The sequence below is a fragment of the Castor canadensis genome, chromosome 11 (genome assembly GCF_047511655.1).
Source record: "Castor canadensis chromosome 11, mCasCan1.hap1v2, whole genome shotgun sequence".
In the NCBI taxonomy this organism is placed as follows: domain Eukaryota; kingdom Metazoa; phylum Chordata; class Mammalia; order Rodentia; family Castoridae; genus Castor; species Castor canadensis.
In genome coordinates, this window is record NC_133396.1 from 60,137,004 (window position 1) to 60,158,282 (window position 21,279).

The 21,279-nt window shown below is 46.0% G+C and overlaps 1 protein-coding gene and 1 non-coding gene across 3 annotated transcripts; both read right to left on the reverse strand.

The window, feature by feature from the left end:
* Positions 1-41: 41 nt before the first annotated feature.
* On the reverse strand, positions 42-11,731 carry Tnfsf12 (TNF superfamily member 12). 2 transcript variants are annotated; one of them, XM_074046980.1, is made up of 7 exons: positions 11,548-11,731; positions 11,344-11,394; positions 10,521-10,596; positions 8,960-9,013; positions 8,841-8,876; positions 1,005-1,129; positions 42-804 (listed from the first exon to the last, which is right to left on the reverse strand). In XM_074046980.1, exons 1-7 carry the CDS (start codon positions 11,704-11,706, stop codon positions 553-555), a joined length of 753 nt encoding a protein of 250 aa, XP_073903081.1. In that variant the 5' UTR covers positions 11,707-11,731; the 3' UTR covers positions 42-552. The 2 variants fall into 2 exon arrangements, with proteins under 2 accessions (XP_073903081.1, XP_020006877.2); XM_020151288.2 differs by having other exon boundaries at positions 11,344-11,391; positions 11,548-11,729.
* Positions 7,547-7,710, reverse strand: LOC141414147 (U1 spliceosomal RNA). Its single transcript, XR_012439231.1, has one exon. It is a non-coding gene; the product is annotated as a U1 spliceosomal RNA (small nuclear RNA).
* Positions 11,732-21,279: the final 9,548 nt, after the last annotated feature.

A 21,279-nucleotide genomic window follows, 5' to 3' on the forward strand; every position in this document is an offset into this window, starting at 1 on the left:
ATGGCCCTCAGTTACCCTGCGCCCCAATAAAGAGAAAGATCATGACTTATCTTCTTTAATATCCACTTATCAACATTTTGTCATAATAATAATAAAAATAATATCTGTTTTCAAAATCCACAGGGAATTATTAAGGGAGGAGCTTGTCTTGGGCTCATTTGGGAACGCCTGGCCTAGCCCCAGGCTCCTTGGGATCCTGCCACCAGGTCCAGTCCCTCTTAGTGCCTGAAGCACTAAGTTGAGTCTTCCAGACCTATCCTTGCCCACAGGGTCAGTGAACGCAGTGTCCTGGGGGATTGGGGTCAGATGGAGTCAAGGGTTAAATGGGGGCCTGGGAAGATCAGGGCTTTGGGAGCTAGTGAGTGGGTGGGGGGTGGTTGTAAGAGAAGAATGAGAATATTTACGTAGGATGGAAAACACTTGAACTAGCCCTGGCAGCCTTAAGAGGGAGGGGTGGGTGTGCAGTGAGAAGTGGCTTAGGGTCAGGCAGAGGAGACTGGTGTCAGAGAGCTGAAAGAGGAACCTGGGAAGTCTGCTGGAAGACTAGGCTCCTCAGTGAACTTGAAAGAGTCCAAAGTAGGTGAGGAAAGGGGCAGCCTTGAGATGGGCCCAGGGGAGGGTGCGGATCCTCAGGGAGGACCCTGGCCTCAGGGGCAACAGCCCAGACACCTGGCAGAGTCGAAGCTGGGGCCCTGGGGAACTTGCTGCTGTGGCTGAGAATTCCTCCAGGCAGCGCAAGGCCAGCACGTCATCCACTAGCAAGTCCAGCTTCAGGTAGACAGCCTTCCCCTCATCAAAGTGCACCTAGCGTGGGAGGAGCAGGCAGAGTCCAGGCCTCTGCCCGCACCTCAATTTCAAATTTCCTTAGAGACCCAGGCATCTCATCCCTCCCAAAACCCAAATTCTCTCCCTCCCCAGCCTTTAGCTTACTTCCTTCCTTCTACCCAAACCAAACCCTTCTCCCCTCAGTTACTGCTTTGTCTGTGGAGTCAGGTGGGGTTTACCTGACAATACAGGTAGTAGAGCCCAGCCTTGGTGACTATAAATTCCCCAATCTGGCGGTCATAGCGCAGAGGGCTGGAGCTGTTGATTTTGGCTTCTTCCCAGCCACTCACTGTTCCATCCACACCTGAATGTGAACACTCAAGATAAGGAAACAAGTCCCTTACAGGACTCCCCAGGGATCCATGGAGTTTACAAACACGTGCAGTTCACCTTACCCAGAGGAGATTTCAATGGCCCAGGGTATGAGAGGAGCCATGCCCTATGGAGCCCACAGTGTAATAGGAGCTTAGGTGAAGAAATCTAATGTATATGACCAGAAAGATTCAGGACCAACTGTCACCAGTGGTTACTTCTGGAGAGAAGAGAGTAGGATTGAAGAAGAAATGTGGGAGCTTTTAAGTTTTACTTCATCTGTGTTTATAATGTTTGCCTCTTTTATGCTGACATTACTTGAATCATTAAAATTAAAAAGACACCCAAATGTCCATCGGTTGATGAGTGGATAAACAAAGTATGGTATATCTGCACAATGGAATATTATTCAGTCATAAATAAAATACTGATGACTGATGTGTGCTACCATATGGATAAACAGAAAAACTATGCTAAGTGAAAGAATGCAGCCACAAAAACACTACATGTTATATGATCCCATTTATAGAAAATGTCCAGAATAGGCAAATCTATAGAGATAGCAAGTAGATTAGTGATTGCTTAGGGCTGGGGAATGATGGAAATAGGAGGTGATGGCTAAAGGAAACAGTGCTTGTTCTATTTTTTTTTTTTTTGAGATAAGAGTCTCACTATGTAGCCCAGGCTGGCCTTGAACTTGTGATCCTCCTGCCTCTAGTACTACATTACAGGTATGCACCACTATGCCAGAGCTGCTTCTATTTTTTTTTTTGGTGGTACTGGGATTTGAACTCAGGGCTTTACTCTTGCTAGACAGGTGTTCTACCACTTGAGCCATGCCCCAGCCCATTTTGTGCCAGTTATTTTGGAGACAGGGTCTTGCTTTTTGCCCAGGCCAGCACCACAATCTTCTTATTTAATGCTTCCCAAAATAGCTAGGATGAGAGACATGTGCCACCCCTCCACTCTCCTCCCACCCCTGTTGCAATGGGGGTCTCATGAACTATTTTTTTTTGCCAGGGCTGGCCTGAAACCACAATCCTCCCAATCTCAGTCTCCTGAGTAGCTTGAAATGACAGATGTGTACCACCACACCCAGCTATGGTTGAGATGAGCTCTCTCGAACTTTTTGTCAAGACTGGCTGGCTTCGAACCTTAAAACATGATAGTCCCGATCTTAGCCTACCAAGTAACTAAAATCACTGTGAAGATAGATGGTTGCACCAATTTGTCACTAGATTAAAAAACACAATCTATGTACAGCTAAGCAGGCACTCTACCATCTGAGCTACTCCACCAGCCCAAGGTTTATATATATAAACTTTGAACCGAGATCCTCCTGATCTCTGCCTCCTGACCTAAGTAGGATTACAGCTATGAGCCACTGGAACCTGGTCAAGGTTTATATTTTAAATGAGTGAACTGTATGGGTTGTGAAATGTATCTCACTTGAGGCATGGCTCAAGTTTTCTGCTACCAAAAAAAATGCCTAGAGGGACTGGGACTCTCAGTGGCACAGTCCAAGGCCATGAGTTTAATCCCCCAGCACACAAAAACAAACAAAACAAATCCTTAGAACTAGGGTAATTGCAAATTGAAAATAAATAATGACAGTGCTGAATATCAGGTAGCTTTCCAGGCACTCCAATCTAACTTCATACCCTCCCTAATTACTACCCTCACTCTCTCCCATCATTCTGGCCTTAATCCCAAAGGATTTTTTTTTTGGTTTGGTGGCACAGGGGTTTGAACTCAAGAGCCTCACACTTGCTTGGCAGGTGCTCTACCACTTGAACCACTCCACCAGCACTGTTTTATGGTGGGTGTTTCTGAGATAGGATCTCACAAACTATTTGCCTGGGCTGGCCTCACACCGTAATCCTTCTGATCTCTGCCTCCTGAGTAGCTATGATTATAGGCGTGTGACACCAGTGCCCAGCCTCTTTCTTTCTTTTTTTTTTTTTTTTTTTTCTTGCTGTACTGGGACTTGAAATCAGGGCTTACACCTTGAGCCACTCCACCAGCCATTTTTTGTGAAGGATTTTTTTGAGATAGGGTCTCACAAACTATTTGCCCAGGGCTGGCTTCGAACTACAATGATCCTCCTAACCTCTGCCTCCTAAGTAGCTAGGATTACAGGCGTGAGCCACCAGCCCTAGCCCCAAGGGCTTTTTAATGCTCTTTCTTCTTCCCAGGATTCCTCCCTGACTAGTACCGTGTGTCTTCCTGAATGATCCAATTTAAAACAGCCAGCTCTATGAGCATAGAGTGTAAGCCTTAGAGTGGTTGAGATCAACTAAGTTTGGGTATGAGGCATGGTCAAGACTGAGACACTCAGGAGACTGAGGCAGGAGGATCCCAAATTCAAGGCCAACCTTGACTACACATGGAGACCCTGTCTCAAACAAAACAAAACAAAACAGCACCAACATGGCCTCCATAATCTCTTCATTATCTCCCATTTCTTGGAGAGTGGTAGCGTGCCTGCCAAGCAAGTTCAAAAGGCCCCGAGTTCAAACTCCAGTACCATCAAAAAAAAAAAAATCAATATCCTCGTTTCTTTCCTAGCAATCACCAACTCAGAAACTTATTTCCTTTATTCTGTTCATCCATGTTAGTTTGGGGCTCACTGCCCCACAAGGGCAGGGATGATTGTCTTATTTACCCTGTCTGTATCCTTAGCACCTTGAGTTAAGCGTCCTTTAGATGAGCACCCAGGACACACTAGTGGGAAGAAGGAAGCAATGAAGTGACCTGGGCTGACAGCTCTCTTGTCCTTTGGGTCCAAAGGCTGCTCTCCTGGGCCACCTTGGCTGTGTCTCAAGAGCCTTGGCAGTTGCTTTTCCCAGCCCTTCTTCCTCTGCCATCCACAGGCTCCGTCCTTGCCAATTTTTCAAGCAAACAGTAACTCTCTGTGCTGGGAGTGTGGATGAGTGGTAGAGCACTTGGTTAGCATGTGTAAGGCCCTACGTTTGATTCCCAGAACCAGAGGGGGAAAAAGTAACTCTCACCAACACCAGTGGCTCACTCCTATAATCCTAGCTACTTAGGAGGCAGAGATCAAGGGGATCGAGGTTTGAAGCCACCCCAGGCAAATAGTTCAAGAGACCCTATCTCGAAAAACCCATCACAAAAAAAAGGCTGGAGAGTGGTTCAAGGAGTAGGCCCTGAGTTCAAACCCCAGTAAAGCAAAAAAACAAAAACAAAAACAAAACAACTCTGGAGCATTTTCATCCTACCTGTGAGTTACCCTGGGAGTCCAGACCTGTCCCTCTAGCTCTAACATATCCTTATCCTGCTAACCACTGCCATCTGAACAGCAAAGGGCACCTCAAATTCATTTTCACTCAAACTGAGCTGACTCCCTTTACCCCAAACTTGCTTCACTGTCGGTATCACACATTTGACTGGTGACTCCACCAGCAACTAGGAACCCAAGCCTCCCTCTTCTGTGACTATTGTTTCTGCTTCTAGGTAGCTCTGCCCCACCTCCTCCCCCTTCTTCCAGTTTATTTCCCAAAGCCACAGAATGCCATTTCCAAACTTCATATGCAAGCCTGCCTCTCCTTTTTTTTTTTCCCTGCCTCTCCTTGCATTACTTTTTTCTGTTTGTTTTTTTTTTTTTTGGTGGTGCTGGGGTTTTGAACTCAGAGCCTTACACTTACCAGGCAAATACTCTCTCTCTTGAGCCATGACCCCAGACTTTTTTGCTTTTTAATTATTTTTTTGGATAGGTCTCATGCTTTTTGCCTGGGCTGGCCTCAGACAGTATTCCTCCTACCTATGCCTCCCTTGTAGCTGGGATTACAGATATGCCCCTTCTCTCCTGGCTTGTTTATATTTTTTTTCCAGTGGGACTGGTGTTTGAACTCAGGGCTTCATGCTTATAAAGCAGGCACTTGCAAAACAGACGTTTTACCACTTGCTCTGTATTTATTTATTTATTTTTTTGGTACTGGGGTTTGAACTCAGGGCCTACACCTTAAGCCACTCCACCAGCCTTTTTTTTTTTTGTGATAGCTTTTTTCAAGGTAGGGTCTTTTGAACTATTTCCCCTGGCTGGCTTCAAACTACAATCCTCCTGATCTCTGCCTCCTCAGTATCTAGGATTGAGTAGCTAGGATTATAGGCATGAGCCACCAGTGCCTGACTTGTTCTGGTTATTTTGGAGGTAGGGTCTTGCAAACTATTTCCCTGGGCTAGCTTCAAACTGCAGTCCTCCTGATCTCAGCCTCCCAAGTAGCTAGGATTACAGGGCTGAGCCACCAGTACCCAACTCTGGCTTGTTCTTTGACATAGGGTCTCAGTAACTTTTTGCCTGAGTTTGGCCTCAAACCTCAATCCTCCTATCTACATCTCCCAAGTAGTTGCAATTACAGGTATCCATCATGCCCTGCCTTACCTTTACCTTTCCATAGCTCACCTAAGAATAACTTCCAAATTCCCTTTGTGATCTGCCTTCTTCTGCCTCCTACCCCACCTTGTTCCTCTAGCACTTTCTGCTTCACTATGCTGACTTTCTCACAGCCCACAGCCTCATCAGATTCTTGGCAAATTCTAGGCTTTCAAACCATGGTTCCTTTATCTACAACATCCTTGACCCCTTGTCCACCTTTCACTGAGGCTTCAAGGCCAGTAAAGAGTCCCTGGTTCCTCCATAAAGCTGTTTTGTCTTTATGGTGCCATGTGTCTAGGGCCACCTTCATTACTGTTCTTGTCCTACTGCACTGTAAACACACGTTTCTATGGGGTACCCTGTCTTTTCTTTTCTTTCTTTCTTTTTTTTTTTTTTTTTTTTTTTTGCAGTACTGGGGCTTGAACTCAGGGCCTTCACCTTGAGCCACTCCACTAGTCCTTTTGTGATGGGTCTTTTCGAGATAGGGTCTCTCAAACTATTTGCCTGGGCTGGCTTCAAACCTTGAGCTTCCTGATCTCTGCCCCCTGAGTAGCTAGGATTACAGGCATGAGCCACTAGCGCCGGCTGTACCCTGTCTTGAATGGTGACTCCTTAAGCACAGGTCTGGGTGTGACTTACCATGGGCACCTAGCCTGATTCTTGGCAAACAGCAGGTTCCCAATGCATGTGTGTTGAGTCAGCAAATGAATGGATGCCTAGTCACTTGTCTCACCACCACAGACCTCAAATGGACATTCCTTGTTTTCTGAAAACTCACTTGCTACTACCAAGCTGGCTTTCGTCTTCACTCAAGAGGAAGATTTTGTACCATCTCTCCTAAAATCTCCTGCTACTGTCTCCCTAGTTCTCCAGAGGCCCCAGAAGTCCCCAGAGTTCTCTTATTTCCACCAACCAAATCTACAACCCACCTGTTCTCAAGATCCCTTTTGACACCCTTGTGATTATGGGAGATGTATCCTGTCTTCCTTCTAGAAACATCTTCTTTCACCTTTTTGGATGTTACTGTGAACGTACCCTATCCCTGCCTCTGCCCCGGCTAGCTCAACTCTCACACAGACTGTGTATGGCACCCTAGCTAGCTTCAAATCATACCTGCAACACTTTGGATGGCTGTGACCTTGGATAAGATGTGTACCTCCAAATGTAACTAGAATATTTTACTGTTAGTGATATTGTGGGGATTAAATAAGATTGAACACAGCTGGGTGTGGTGGTCACACCTATAACCCCAGCAGTTGGTAGGCTGAGGAAGCGAGTTCCAGACCAGCCTGGGCTATATAGGGAAACCCCATGGCAAAAAAAAAAAAAAAAAAGATCAGACACAGACACGAGTGTTATTCCCCAGTGCCCACCCCGCTAAAAAGTACTTAATAACTACTACCTAAGATGAATATAGTGTTGCTATAAGGACTAAACATTCCTTTGATTCATGCATCTCTATACCTACTGGCCCATTTCTCTGCTCCTAGTCACTTCTAAAAAGGGTTGTCACTGTCTCCAATTCATATTTCCCATTTTCTTTTCCACTCAATCCATACTGACCTCCATCCTAACTACATCATTGAAACTGCTTTAGTCAAGGTCACCAATTGACTTTGATATTGCTAATCCCAGAAGTTCTATCTCTGTTCTCATCTCATGTGACCTCTCAGCTCCTTCCACATAGACAGTCACATCCTGCTGCCTGAAGCAATGTCTCTCTTGGACGTCAAGACACCACCCTCCCTGGGGTTCTTCCTCTCTTTTTCGAGGCTTCTCAGTCTTCTCAGTCTCTTCTGCCAGCTTCCCTATCCTCCCTACTTCTAGAAGGCCATGGGCTTCATTCTTGGGGCCTTCTTTCCCCAGTATCTCATCCAATCTCGTAGCTTTAAATAACATCTACCTGACCATGACTTCTGGCTTTCTAGTCCGCACCTAGACTGAGCCAGTCCATTATGTCTAGTCATCTACTGGTGAAATTCACTTTACCATCATTTATTCTTTTTTTCTTTTCAGGGAAGAGCATGAACGCAGTCCCCCACTACCACAAATTATGCAGTCGAGTTTCCCACATTTGGGGAAATCGCAGGGGTCAGCACATCCAGAGTGCAATGGATAAGCCTCACCCTGGGAAAACCACCTTCGTGATCATGGTATCTCCCCTGCCAAGTAAGTATTCTATCATTTATTCTTATTTATTACTTGACATCTCAAAGTTAATTATCAATTTACACATTTCCCAACTTATTTCCTCCCTGTTGAACCCTGTATTAGGAAATGGGGATGATGATCCCCAGAGATATTCAAGTTTAAAATCTAGAAGTGAAAAAGCTGGGTGAGGTAGCCTACATCTGTAGCCCCATATACTGGGAAGGCTGAACAGGAGGAGCCCTTGAGCCATGGAGTTTCAGACCAGCCCGGGCACTACAACAAGACTTCTGTCTCCAAAAAAAAAAAAATCTAGAAGTCATTTGTGATTCCTCCCTTTTTCTTACTCGTCACATACCACCCACAAGTAAGTCCTATATCTTCAAACTATATAACCACATGCCAAACCCATCCATTTCTTTCCATGTCTGCTGCTAATGCCCTAGAATGAGCCACCCTACTGCCTTGCCTACTGGGCTTCCCAAATGGAAGGCGATTCGAGATGAGTGAACAGCATGTGCAAAGTCCAGAAGAGGCGCACTGTGACACAGGCGTGTGAGCCCCGCAAGTGTGGAAAATACATAAGGAAGTGCTAGGAAGTGAGGTTGAGATCAGACCCCACAGAGGCTGGAAGCCAAGCACAAAAGTAATGGGATAAGGAAATGGAGGTTAAGAGGGGCTTAGCTTGGCAGCACAGGTGAGACAGAGTGAAGGGATGGGGAGAATGAGGAATGGGGCAGGGGCCAGAGATGGGTTTCACGTTCTGAGGTTTCAGGGCTGAGGGAGGGAGGAGTAGGAATGGAAAAGATGAGCAGAGATTAAAACCAGTTGAAGAACAATGATCAGAGCAGGAAAACCCATGGAATATAGAGGGGGAAGAAAAGGTCACAGGTGCTTCTTGGAGGAGACTGAGAACTGGGACCACTGATTTGGTGGGGGGTGCTAGCCTGGCTTCTTGGAGGAAGGCAGGGTTTTTCTGGGGCCCCATGCCTGGGTTTCAGAAAGAATTAAGCACTGAGAACGCTCAAGAACTAGCTTCTGGGGCTCCTCAGCTGAAGGGAGGGAGGAGGTTGGGAAATCAAAGGTTTGGGTTCCCTTCCCAGAAGGCCATTGCTGTGGGGATCAGGGAAGACTTCAGAGATGGGGATGGGGATCTCACCTGCCTGTGCTCCGTCCTGTCCTGGTCGTGGATGAACTGTAAGACACAGGGAAGTGTTGGTGAACTCTGCCCTGCCCCTCTGACACCCCTCCTTCTAGACATGTTCACCCATCACCCACCTTCATAGTGGGCTGCAACCGCTCTGCGAGCCCGTGCTTTCCGGCCTTTAGGTGCTGAAAATCAAGGCAAGACAGATGAGCCAAGCAGAGCCCTCTGGGAGTCCGGGAACCAGTCCCCAACCCAGCTGTCCTCTCAGGACCTGGCATTCTTAGAGCTGTCCAGATTCTTGGCTAAGAACCTATGCCCTCAGGACTGGGGACATGGTTCAAGTGATAGAGCACCTGCCTAGCAAGCAGGAGGTCCTTAGTTCAAACCCTAGTACCCCCAAAAGAAAAAAAGGAAAAGAACCTACGGCCAGGGAACTCTAGAATGGAGAATCCTTGGTTAAGTGCGTACGTGCTAAAAGCCCTGTTCTCTTTCTCTCATGGCCTCTTTGCCTACATGCTGCAAGCTACTGTTCTAGGTCTGGGCTTTCTGACTCCACAACCTCCTGAAACACATGAGAGCCCCCCTCTCACCCCCACCCCAAGCACCAGGCCCGGTGCGAACTGATAAGGAAAAGGCAGAATATGTCCAGATCTTCCTCAAGATTAACCTAGCTCTGGAATGCACAGCGCCATTTATGGCCCCCTGCATCTGATTCCAAGTAAAGAAAAAAAACAAAACAAAAAACTCTGGTTTAATCAGGTTAAGGCGGGCTACTTTGACCAGGAGTTATCTTTTGTTCTTTTCCCCCACCATGGCTTTTTCCTAGGTGGTCATGGGTAATCATATGCACAGAGTGATAGGCCATGTACTAACACTAATTTTCACAACTTTCACAAGACCTATAGGCTGGTCTTGGGGAGGCATTTAATGTTCCTCCTAAAAGTTCAATAAAAACCTATGCAGGATATATGTCCTCGTTGTTGTTCTTGAGTTCTCTTTCTGAGATGACCCTGAAAGTGCTTTTTCTATTCTAATAAACTATGTTTTCACGAAATTTCCCACCTTGCCTGAAATCTCTCACCTGACGCAAGAATTGGGATAGCTGTGCTGACCCTCCTGTAACAGAATGACTATAAAATTTATCATCCAAATTGGAATACTTTGAGAGCAAAGGGGGATGCTATTAATAATCACTCCCGACTGGGTTATAGCTCAGTGGTAGAGCACTTGTTTAGGATGCATGAGGACCTGAGTTCAATTCCCACAGTCCCACCCATGGAAACCAGCACACGTGGTCATGTGGCCACCCCATTCATAAGTGCTTTTGCTTATTGAGAGCCAGGCCTCTGACTCCCCACACCTTGTCCTCATCAGAACTTCAGGGATTCCCTAGCCCCTGGCCATTTGGGGTAAAGTCCATGAGAAGCAGGTCCATGTGATGAAAGGAGCTTCAGAAGGTAGGGTTATAAGTCTTAGGTTCGAGTCTCAACCGATTAGCTGCATGACTGTGAACCTCCCTTCACACTCTGTACCCCAGTTTCTCTATGAGGACAATGTTTTTTGTTCTGCCCACTTCATAGGGCTATTATGTTAAAGCAATGTAGTAATGAACCTAGAAACTACCACAAACTGGTCACTCTTATCATTCCTGAGGTTGAGATAAAGGAATGCTGCTCTATCATTCCTGCTCACCACTTCTTCGAGGACGGACTAGTCGTTTCAGGAAAGGCATGACATCCTGGCTTTCCTCTGTCTGGGGATTCAGTTCCTAGGGGAATTAAGGACAGAGTTCAAGCCAGGCACCAGTGGCTCACACCTGTAATCCTAGCTACTCAAAAATCAGAAATCAAGAGGATAGCAGTTCGAAGCCAGCCCAGGTAAATAGTTCTTGAGATCCTATCTCAAAAAAAAACCCATCACAAAAAAAAAGGGCTGGTGGAGTGGCTCAAGGTGCAGGTCCTGAGTTCAAACTCCAGTACCACAAAATAACTAAATAATAATAATAAAAAGAACAGAGTTCAATCAGGTCCTCTCACAGACAGGGTGTATCAGAAGAACCACTAGCCAACAATTGGCACAGAAGTCCAGGGGACTGGTCAATCAAGCTGGAGGTCAGGCCAGATTCTCATCCCTCTCTGGAGACCAGCCACACTTTCCTGCCCCCTACCCCCAACTGGTACAGACTCTGCACTATGCTGGCACGTTGCACACACGTCCACAGTGGGTCATCATATCCCATGACCTATGGCAGCTTCCATGTCCTACCTCAGGCTCATGTATCTCACAGCCCAACTTTGCCCACAGCCAATCAACACTTCCCACTCAGGTGGCACAACTCCAGCACATACTCCTAGACATTGTGGTCAGCCTCTCTCTGTCTCTGTCACAGACATGTCCTGGCACACCGATGCACCGTCTTCACTCACAGAGACACACACCCATGCATGCAAGTCTTCACACAGTCAAGTACACTTTCTTGTCTGCAGCTGGCACACAGCAACCAGCACCTACTTACCGGGGGCGCCTCGTCCTCCTCTGTCATCAGCTCCCCTTGGGAAGGCTCCTGCTGGGAAGGAGGCAGTGTCACCCTGTCCTCCACCTGACATCTCGCCCTCCGCCCACCCTCCAGTGCCCTGGCCCTCTGCCCACTCAACCCCATCTGTTCCTCTGCAGTTTCAGCAACTAATGTGCCCAGGGCAGGGTGTGCTGCGGGCCTCACCTGGGCAGGCAGCGATGCCCAGCTCCTCAGGCTGACCGCGGCCAGCAGGAGGCCAAGGCAGGCTAGCGCCAGGCCCAGGCCCAGTACGAACGGGGCCAGCAGGGCGGTGCCCGGCTCCCCCCGGCGCCCCCTCCGCCTCTGGCTCCGACGGGCGGCCATGGGGCGGGGGGCTGTTCCTGCCTCACCGCCCCCCCATCCCGGGACCCAAGGGATCGGGGGAGGGGGAGCCGGCGGGCGGATCGGGTCGGGGAGAGGGAGGGGCAAGGGAAACTGGGCGGGAGGGGGGCGGATGAGGACAGGAAGCCGGACACTGTTTGTGTGTGATTAAACTCCAGCCTCCCAGCCCAGCGCAGTGCACGGGGCGAGCGTGCGGCCAGCGCACCGAGCTCCGGGGCGGGAGGCCCGCCGCGCTCGGCACAGTGCCCGCGGCGGGAGGTGCGTGTGCGTGCGAGGGCCACCGCGCTGGGACCGCGATGCACTCCACGCAGAGGCCGGCCAGAGGGAGCGAGAGCAGAAACGGGCAGTGTGCCGGCTGGTGGTCGGCCGCGGCCCTGAAACTCCTACAAGGCTGGTCCTGCCCACTGGGCTCCAGACAAGAGGAGCCCGCACTAGGCAGTGGGTGTCGGGGGCTGTTACACCCTCAGCCGACACCCATCACTTTGGGGTTTTATCAGCGCCGCCAAAGGACAGTACTTTCCAGGAAGTGACTGGAAAAACAGCCTGCGGACAGCCATAAACTTGATCCTGTTTTCGCCTCTGTCAGTAAAGCAATAGGCAGTTTATTTAAATTTCTGCGTCCTACAGCGAGAGAAGACAAGCCAAGAGAAACGGTGCATCCGCAGTCAGTCTGCGCCCACGAGGTGCTTCTCCGAAAACAGCAGCGCCACAGCAGGTGGTATTAGATACGGAGTTCAAGGTAGAGCTCCGGCAGCCCAGAAAGGAATTTGGTAAAAGCTGGACTCTTTGTTTGCCTTGAAAAGTTTTGTGAACAGCAAGGTCCTCAAAGGTTCATGTAATCTGTAATGTTCACCTGCACGTTTTCATCGAGAAGTATTAGAAAATTCTGTTTCAAGAACAGTAATTGGGGAAGGGTGGCTGGGGGTATACTCAGTTGGTAGGGTGCTTGGCTAGCATGCCTGACCCCTGGGTTTGAGCCTCAGCACAGTATAAATAAATAAATAAATAAATAAAAATAAATGTAATAATTAAACACCAGGTGAAGCTGTGGGTCTGCATATGGTAAGAAAGTGGACAGACAACCTCCTGCTGTACTCAGTCCCTTCCTCTTTCCCTGCTCTTCTGTCTCCATCGGGTCTAACCACACCTTATCTCCCATACTGGGAACACTCAGACCACCTCCACCCCAGCTTAAGTCCCTTCAAGGGAATTTTTCAGATCTCCATCTTTCATCAGTCTCAGTTCTGGTGCCCTTCTTTCCTCCCTCCCTCCCTCCCTCCCTTCCTTCCTTCCTTCTTCTCTGTGGGGCTAGCGTTTGAACTGGGCGTCATGCTTGCAAAACAGGTGCTTTACCACTTGAGCCACACCTCTGGTCCATTTTGCTATGGTTAATTTGGAGATGGGGTCTCATGAGCCATTTCCCATCACTGGCCTGAAACCATGATCCTCTTGATCTCAGCCTCCCAAGTAGCTAGGATGACAGGTGTGAGCCACCAGCGCCTTCTTTCTCTTTTTGCGGTACTGGAGTTTGAACTTTGGTCCTACATACATCTTGAGCCACTCCACCAGCCAGTTTTTGTGAAGGGTTTTTTTCCAGATAGGATCTGTTAAGCGATTTGCCTGGCGCTGACTTCAAACTGTGGTCCTCCTGATCACTTGTCCTGAGTAGCTAGGATTACAGGTGTCAGCCACCAGTGCCTGGCTTCCCAAGGCCTTTTGATAAAAGCCATGTCCAAGGAGACCAAGCAGAGTGGCCTAGCAGAATGAAAGTCTCTATCCCATATTGTGGAATGCTGTAAAGCAATCAAAACAAGAATACTTGTCTTTTTTTTTTTTTCTTGCAGTGCTGGATATCAAACCCAGGGCCTCATACATGCTAGGCAAAAACTAGCTGAGTTAGCTCTTGGAAAGGGGTGTTTTTGAGGTTATTAGGCAAGAATTAGAAGAAATCAAGGAAAGAAAATTCCAGATGCAAGGTGGTTCCCAAGACTGTTGTCTGAGTTGGGAGAAGAACTAAAGAAAACCTGAGGAGACCTTGCACACAGTCCCAAGGAGAATGGCTGGAGCCTCCACTAGGCCTGGGGTTGAGGAAAGGCTTGATTTTTACAGCCATAAACCCTGTTTCTTCCTTCAGATTGCCAGACAGCTGGAAAGCTGTCACATGAAAATGCTTGTGTGTTCTCTTTTTCCTGGGGATTGAACTCAGGAACTCACACTTGCTAGGGAGGCGCTATACTGCTTGAGGCACTCCACCAGCCCTGCTCATGCTTTCTTGAAGTAACTCAGTCTACTTCCTTAGCTTCCCAGCTTTCTCAGCCCTGAAGCCAGGGCTTTTAAAGCCAGAGCTCTGAGATAAACATGCAAACCTTGTGTTTGAGACATGACCCTAATATTCAGTAAATAATTCTTTGATAGCCACGGACCTTGATAAATGAGCCATTACCATGGGCCTCTGTCAATGTGTGTACTGGGTGTGTGGAACAATCAGAAAAGTAAACAGAATTTCTGATTTGAGGCCAAGGGAGGCATGCTACTTTGCTTCCAATCCCTCCTTAGATCAAATAGTTCAAGAGACCCTACCTTGAAAAACCCCATTACAATAAAGGACTGGTGGAGTGGCTCAAGGTGAAGGCTCTGAGTTTGAGCCCCAGTACCAAAAAGAAAAAAGAAAACAAAGTAATATAATATAGCAGCAGAGAAAATCTACAATATGTAGGTAATTTTTTTCTCCTTTTCTGGCTGGATATGAAAACAGATCAAAGACAGGTTAACAGAAGAGAAGTGTTCAAATTTATTTCACATACATTTTATGTGACATGAGAGCCTTCAGAAATGAAGACCCAAGGAAGTTGGGAAAGCTGAGTATTTTTATGCTAAATTTGATGAAGTGGAGGAGAGTTGTAGGGAGATATAATTGGACAAAAGAGTATGATGTAATGGTAATAAATTGAGGATCTTTGCACTCTTTGTCTGTTCAGATTCTTTTCTGTGTTCCTGTGTCTTCGGAGAGAAGGGTGTTCCTTGCCTCCAGGTAGAGGAACAGCACCTCTCACTCAAGAGTCTTATTACCTGCTTCAGGAAAAAAATAAAAAACAAAACAAAAACTTTGAAGCTGGAGGAAACAGAGATGATTCAGGGCACAGAGAGAACTACCTACTACACTTAATAAGACTCAAGAAGACAAAGCAAGAACTGGCTACTATATAAAAAAGGAACAATCAGAGAGCAAGAAGTATTTCTCAGAGACTAAAACTGTGTTTGCAGAAATCAAACCTTCAATAGAAGGATTTTAAAAACTTGAGAGTTGAGGATGTGGCTCAGTGGTAGAGTGCTTGCCTAGCATGTGTGAGGCCCTGAGTTCAAGCCCCAGAAATGGGGGAAAAAAAAGCCTCTAAAAACATGGGAAAAGATAATAATCAGAGAGAAAAGCTATCAAACATGGAAGACTATTCTCGAATGACCATATGGTTGTCAGGAATCCCAAGAAATTAGAATGAATAAAATGAAGGAAATGAAAATATCTTGGGAAGAAAAGTGAGATACTTCCAGAACTGAAAGACTTGCCTTCATTCTGAATGGCTTTAGTTTGCGCTCAATGAAGAATCATTCAACTGGGAGTGAGACACAAATGGTAGAGCGCTTGCCTGCCAAGCAGAAGGACCTGAGTTCAGTGCCCACTGCTGCCAAAAAGAAAAGAAAAATCATCCATAGCTAGACACTTCCTGGTGAAATTTCAGAATGTCAAGAATAAGGAGATCTGTAGAAAGAAAAAATAATTCTTCTCCAAAGGAACAAGAATCAAAATGACTTTCATTGGTAACACTGAATCCTAGAAGACTGAATAAAGAAATGCGTGCATGTTTTTTGTTGTTGTTGTTGTTGTTGTTTTGCAGTACTGGGGTTTGAACTCAAGGCCTCCACCTTGAACCACTCCATCAGCCTTGTGTGTGTGTGTGTGTGTGTGTGTGTGTGTGTGTGTGTGTGTGTGTGTATGTGTGTGTGTGATGGGTTTTTTTTTTTTGAGATAGGGTCTTGAAGTCCTATTGCCTGGGCTGGCTTCAAACTGCAAGCCTCCTGCTCTCTGCCTCCTGAATAGCTAGGATTACAGGCGTGAGTCACCGGCGCCCAGAGCCTGCATGGTTTATTTATTTATTTATTCATTTATTTATTCATATGTGCATACATTGTTTGGGTCATTTCTCCCCCCTACCTTGTGCCCCCTCCCTCTCCCCCTCACCCCCCCTTGTTTCCAGGCAGAACCTGTTCTGCCCTTTTCTCTAATTTTGTTGAAGAGTAGACATAAGCAATAATAAGAAAGACAAAGTTTTTGCTAGTTGAGATAAGGACAGCTATACAGAGAGATTCCTAGCATTGCTTCCATGCACGAGTGTATTACTACCCAAATTGATTCATCTCTACCTGACCTCTTCACTACTTCCCGATCACCTTCTCATATTGATCTCTGTCGCTTTAAGGTTATTTATTGTATTAGCTCCTCTGCAGTGGGGACATCAAACACTTTCAAGTTTTGTGTTACCTACCTATCCCCATTCCTCCCGTATGTGCTCTCCCCTTAGTGCGTGACCCAAGTCCAACAACATTGCTGCATTTGCCCTGGATCTAAAGTCCACATATGAGGGGGAAAATACGATTTCTGAGCCTGGCTAACCTCACTCAGGATGATGTTCTCCAGTTCCATCCATTTACTTGCGAATGACAAGATTTCATTCTTTTTCATGAGCCTGCATGGTTTTAAGGGAAAAGAATATCTACCTAGAATTCTATAGCCAGCCAAACTATCCTGCAGTGTAAGGGTAAGATAAAGATGTTCTGGCATGCAAAATTGGCCTCCACTTACCCTTTTCTAGAAAATGGAGGATTTATTTCAGAAAATTCGGAAGTAAACCAGGAAGAAGACAATATTCAAGAAACAGTGAATTCTAAGAAGATCAGTGAACAGAGGTGCCAGGATGACAGCTGTGGAGAAAGCCTAGGAAGTAATGAATTCTAATCAGAAGTTGAGAAAAATGGAGCCTGAATTACGCAAATAATATGAAAGATTTTTTTGAGATAAGGTCTTGCTATACAGCCCAGGCTAGACTTGCACTCAGTATGTAGAGCACACTGACCTGGAACTCATGATCCTCCTGCCTCAGCCTCCCCAGTGCTGGGATTACAGGCATGTACCACCATACTCAGCATGAAAGATAATTGGAAAAAATATTTGAAATTTGATACCTTAGTTTGTTTTCTATTTCTAGTAGCCACAAACTGAGTAACTTGAAAGAAAAGAGGTTTAGTTTGGCCCATGGTTCTGATCCAAGGTTGAAGGACCACATCCAGTGATGGCCTTCCTGCTGGCAGAGTCCCAAGGAGGCATACCCATCACATAATGAGAAAAACCTATCAAAGTGGCTTTTCTAATTGACCCACTTTGGAGTTAGTCCATCAATCCATTAATTGCCTGAATGGATTAATCCATTAATGAGGACAGAGCCCTAATCACAGATTCTTTAAGGTTCTGCCTGGTCTCATCTATCTCATGATGAAAGTTAAATTCCATCATGAGTTTCAGATGGAACCAACCATATTCCAACTATAGATATGATATAGGTAAAGGATGAAAGAAGAAAGAAAAATGAGTAGATTCTCTCGAAAAAATTCTAAACTAAATAAATTCATGATTTAAATGAAAAACAAGTTAAATATCATGAGTGCATTTAACTGATTCAATATCAATTAAGTACCTCAATTCTTGATATATTCATCTTGGAGTGGCACATGAATTGTGAAATTGGAGAAATTGGAGAATGTTATGGTTTAGATGTAAAGTGTACCCCAAAAAGCCTCATGTATTGAAGGGTTGGTGCCCAGTGCAAGCAGTATTCAGAGGAGAGGCATTTGGGAAGCTATTGGATCATGAGGACTCTGTCTTCATCAATGGATTGATCCATTGATGGACTCAAAATTTGAATAAACTATTGAAAGATGGGTCCTGGTTACAGGAAGTAGGTCTCTGGGAACAGGCCTTTTTTTTTTTTTAGGTAGTGGGACTTGAACTCAGAGCCCCACACTTGCTAGGCAGGAGCTCTCACTGCTTGAGCCACTCTGCCAAACCTTTTTCATATTGGGTTTTTTTCGAGATAGGGTCTTGAAAACTATTTGCCCTGGGATGGCTTTCTTTTATTCTTTTTTGTGGTACTGGGGGCTTGAACTCAGGGCCTACACCTTGAGTCATTCCTCCACCAGCCCTTTATTTTTTGTGTGCGTGAGATGGGTTTTTTAGAGATAGTGTCTAATTGTGCAAACTATTTGGGTTGGCTTTGAACCTCCGTCTCCTGATTACTGTCTCCCAAGTAGCCAGGACTACAAATGCAAGCCACCAGTGTCCAGCAGGGGAAGGGGGCAGGCCTTCTTGTCCCACCCTATTCTAGCGTGTCCCTTTTTTTGCTTCCAGGCTACCACAAGGTGAGCAACTTTTCAGTGCCACTGGCTTCCCACCATGATGTTCTGCCTTAACACAGATGTAGAAACAAGAGCCAAGTGACCAAGGACTGAAACCTCTGAAACCACAAGCCAAAATAGATCTTCCCTCCTTTTAAGTTGTTTCCTCAAGTATTTGTCACAGCAATGAAAACTCTGGCAGGTTAGTCGCTGTTTAGCCAGAGTGTAATCCATATTCACTTGGTCACAATAATGTAAGGGATGTCTATCGGATTTCACTTTTAGAGTCACTCCTAGAAAAATCCAGAAGGCTTGGTTGTGGTTGTAGCAAAAGACTACCAATGCTCACAATTTTGACCTTTGTGACTGTGCAGCTGAGCCAGGCAATGGTGGTTACATCTGTTACCCTAGCTATTTGGGAGGCTAAGATCAAGAGGATCTCGGTTCAAGGCCAGTCTAGACAAATAGTTTTCAAGACCCCATCTCCAACATAATCAGATCAAAGTGGACTTGGAGGTGTACTTAAAGTGGTAGAGTGCCCTCATTGCAAGTGCAAAGCCCTGAGTTCAAACCCCAGTCCCACCCTCCTCCCCCAAAAAGTATGAATCTGAGAAGAGTTTGCATATGAGAATAGGCAGAGAAGGAGGGTTTATACAGAAGCCCCTCTCGCTGGACACACTGACAAAAGGAAATGAAACAAAAGCAGTTCCTTACATAACCAAAATCATTAATATAAATGTAGTCATCATTGGAAAGAGGAGAGGAGAGAGAATGTGAATTAAACACCTGATGTTCTATACCAAAAAGTCAGTATTAACTAAAGTTGATGCATAAAGAAGCAGAAGCATGAGCATTTTGGCTGGAATTTTGGAAACAACTTCCAGAAGAACCAAAACCGAACCACTGAAGGGGCTGTCTCGAGGTGGTGGGAGTGAGGGTTCTGGAAGAGGACAGGCACAGGTGATATGCTATCATTTTTCATCAAACTCTCTACGGTTCTATTGATTTATGTGATCGGGTGGATGCAACATTTTAATTTGGTGATACTGGGATTTGAATTCATGGCCTCTACACACATATTAATTTGGAAAAATAAAAAAACTTACAAAGCAGGAAGCCTTGCTGAGGATCAAGAGCCATTACCTGCCTGGGTCAGGCCTGGGTTATGCCTGCTAGTGGAAAAAACAGGGCTTGGACCTTGGAGATGGCATATCTTCTGCAGATCCCGTAACTTTGCCTTGAAAAATTAATTCAATTCACTTAACCTTTTTGTTCTTGGTTTGCAGCCAGAGTTAAAATTGACTTGCATTTTTTAGGACACTGATCGGAAATGGCTTGGGAAATGTGTAGGAAAAAAGTACTGAAAGGAAATCTGCCAGTATGATTTTTTTTTCCTGTCTTCTTGTGTCTTTTTTGTTTTCTATTTTTTTTTTGGCAGCAATGGAGATTGAACTCAGGGCCTCACACTTGCTAGGCAAGGCGCTCTTACTGCTTGAACCTTTCCACCAGCCCCCTTTTCCTGTCTTTTTATCCTTCCCTTACTTTTAAATTTTTCTATCATGTTTCTCAAACAAAAAATTTTTTTGCTTTGTTTTTAGAGGCCAAGTTTGATTAATGTCCCTACATGCAAAGAAGGAATGTCATACAGCCTGCAAGGGTAGAGACAGCATATACCTCTTGCTGACCACTGTACTCCCAGGGCCAGCTAACATATGTGAAATGAAAAAATACAGTCTGAACAAAAAAAAAGTGGACAGCTTGCTGAAATGGAGGAGGTGACACCACCTCCCTCATTTTTGGTCAAAATTAGTAAGCTTTATTTAAGCTTCAGTTAGTCAATCAAACAACTCAGGGCCCTGTCTGGGCCCTGTCTTGGGTCCCCTCTTGCTTTACTCCTACCTGTCACACCTTCATGCCCAGATGCTACCTGCTGTCTGTTCACTGATGACTCTTCTGTCCTCTCCCCACTGCCCCACTTGAACAGCCGCCTAGAGGCCAACCTCCTTCTAAATGCTGCCCACACCTTGGCCCTTGTTTTGTTGTTTGTGACCTCCATGCTCGTTTCCCACTCTCATTCTGAAATGGCCTTTGCACAATGTCCCAGTCTGGGTAAGTTTAACAGACAGAAGTTTATTTTGGCTCACAGTTCTGGAAGTGCAAGTTAATCTGGTGATGGCTTTTGTGTGTGTGTGTGTGTGTGTGTGTGTGTGTGTGTGTGATGCTGAGGTTTAAACTCAGGGCTACACCTTGAGCCACTCCACCAGTCCTTTCTTATGATGAAAACCCATCACAAAAAATTTTCACTATTTTCCAGATAGGGTGTCTTGAACTACTTGCCTGGACGATCCTCCTGATCTCTGCCGCCCGAGTAGCTAAGATTACAGGCGTGAGCCACCAGTGCCCAGCTGTCACCTTGAGTTTATAGGGACTTAGTACTCCCTAAAATTGAGGAGTCTGTATGGTAAATTCATAACACCTCTAATCAGGCCCACACCACAAAGCCCTTCTTCAGCTCCCTGTTCCATATTGGTTCCCATACAGTGTCATTCTCCATCACAACACCATGTGTTTCTGTCATCCCACTTGCCACCATTTGTATATAAATTGTACATAATTTTTTTTGACAGTACTAGGGGTTGAACTTGGCTTTATGTCTGCTAGGCAGGCTCTCTACCACTTGAGCCACTCTGCCAGATCCCATTATGTCTCCATCCCTGCCTTCCTTCCTTCCTCCCTCCTTCCCTTCCTTTCTTCCTTCTTCCTTCCTTCCTCCTCCCTCCCTCCCTCCTTCTTTCCTTCCTTTCTTCCTTCCTTCCTTTTTTGCCCCCTAAATATACCACCTTTCCAGCACCCATTACATATTTCATACATGAAAGGGATTCTCCCTGGACCTTCCAGGTTCTCTGAACACCCTCCCTGGTTTAGGCCCCCTGTGCCCCAGAGCAGCTTGGTTCACCCTAACCACATCACTGTCCCCTTATGTCATTGTCTGCTTGCTCACTTGTCAATTTCATGAACGTAGGGACTGTGGTCCTCTTGGTCCCCCAAAACTTGGCTAATGCCTCACACACAGTAGCTACGTGTTTCAGGAAACAGTAAGTGATTTGCTTA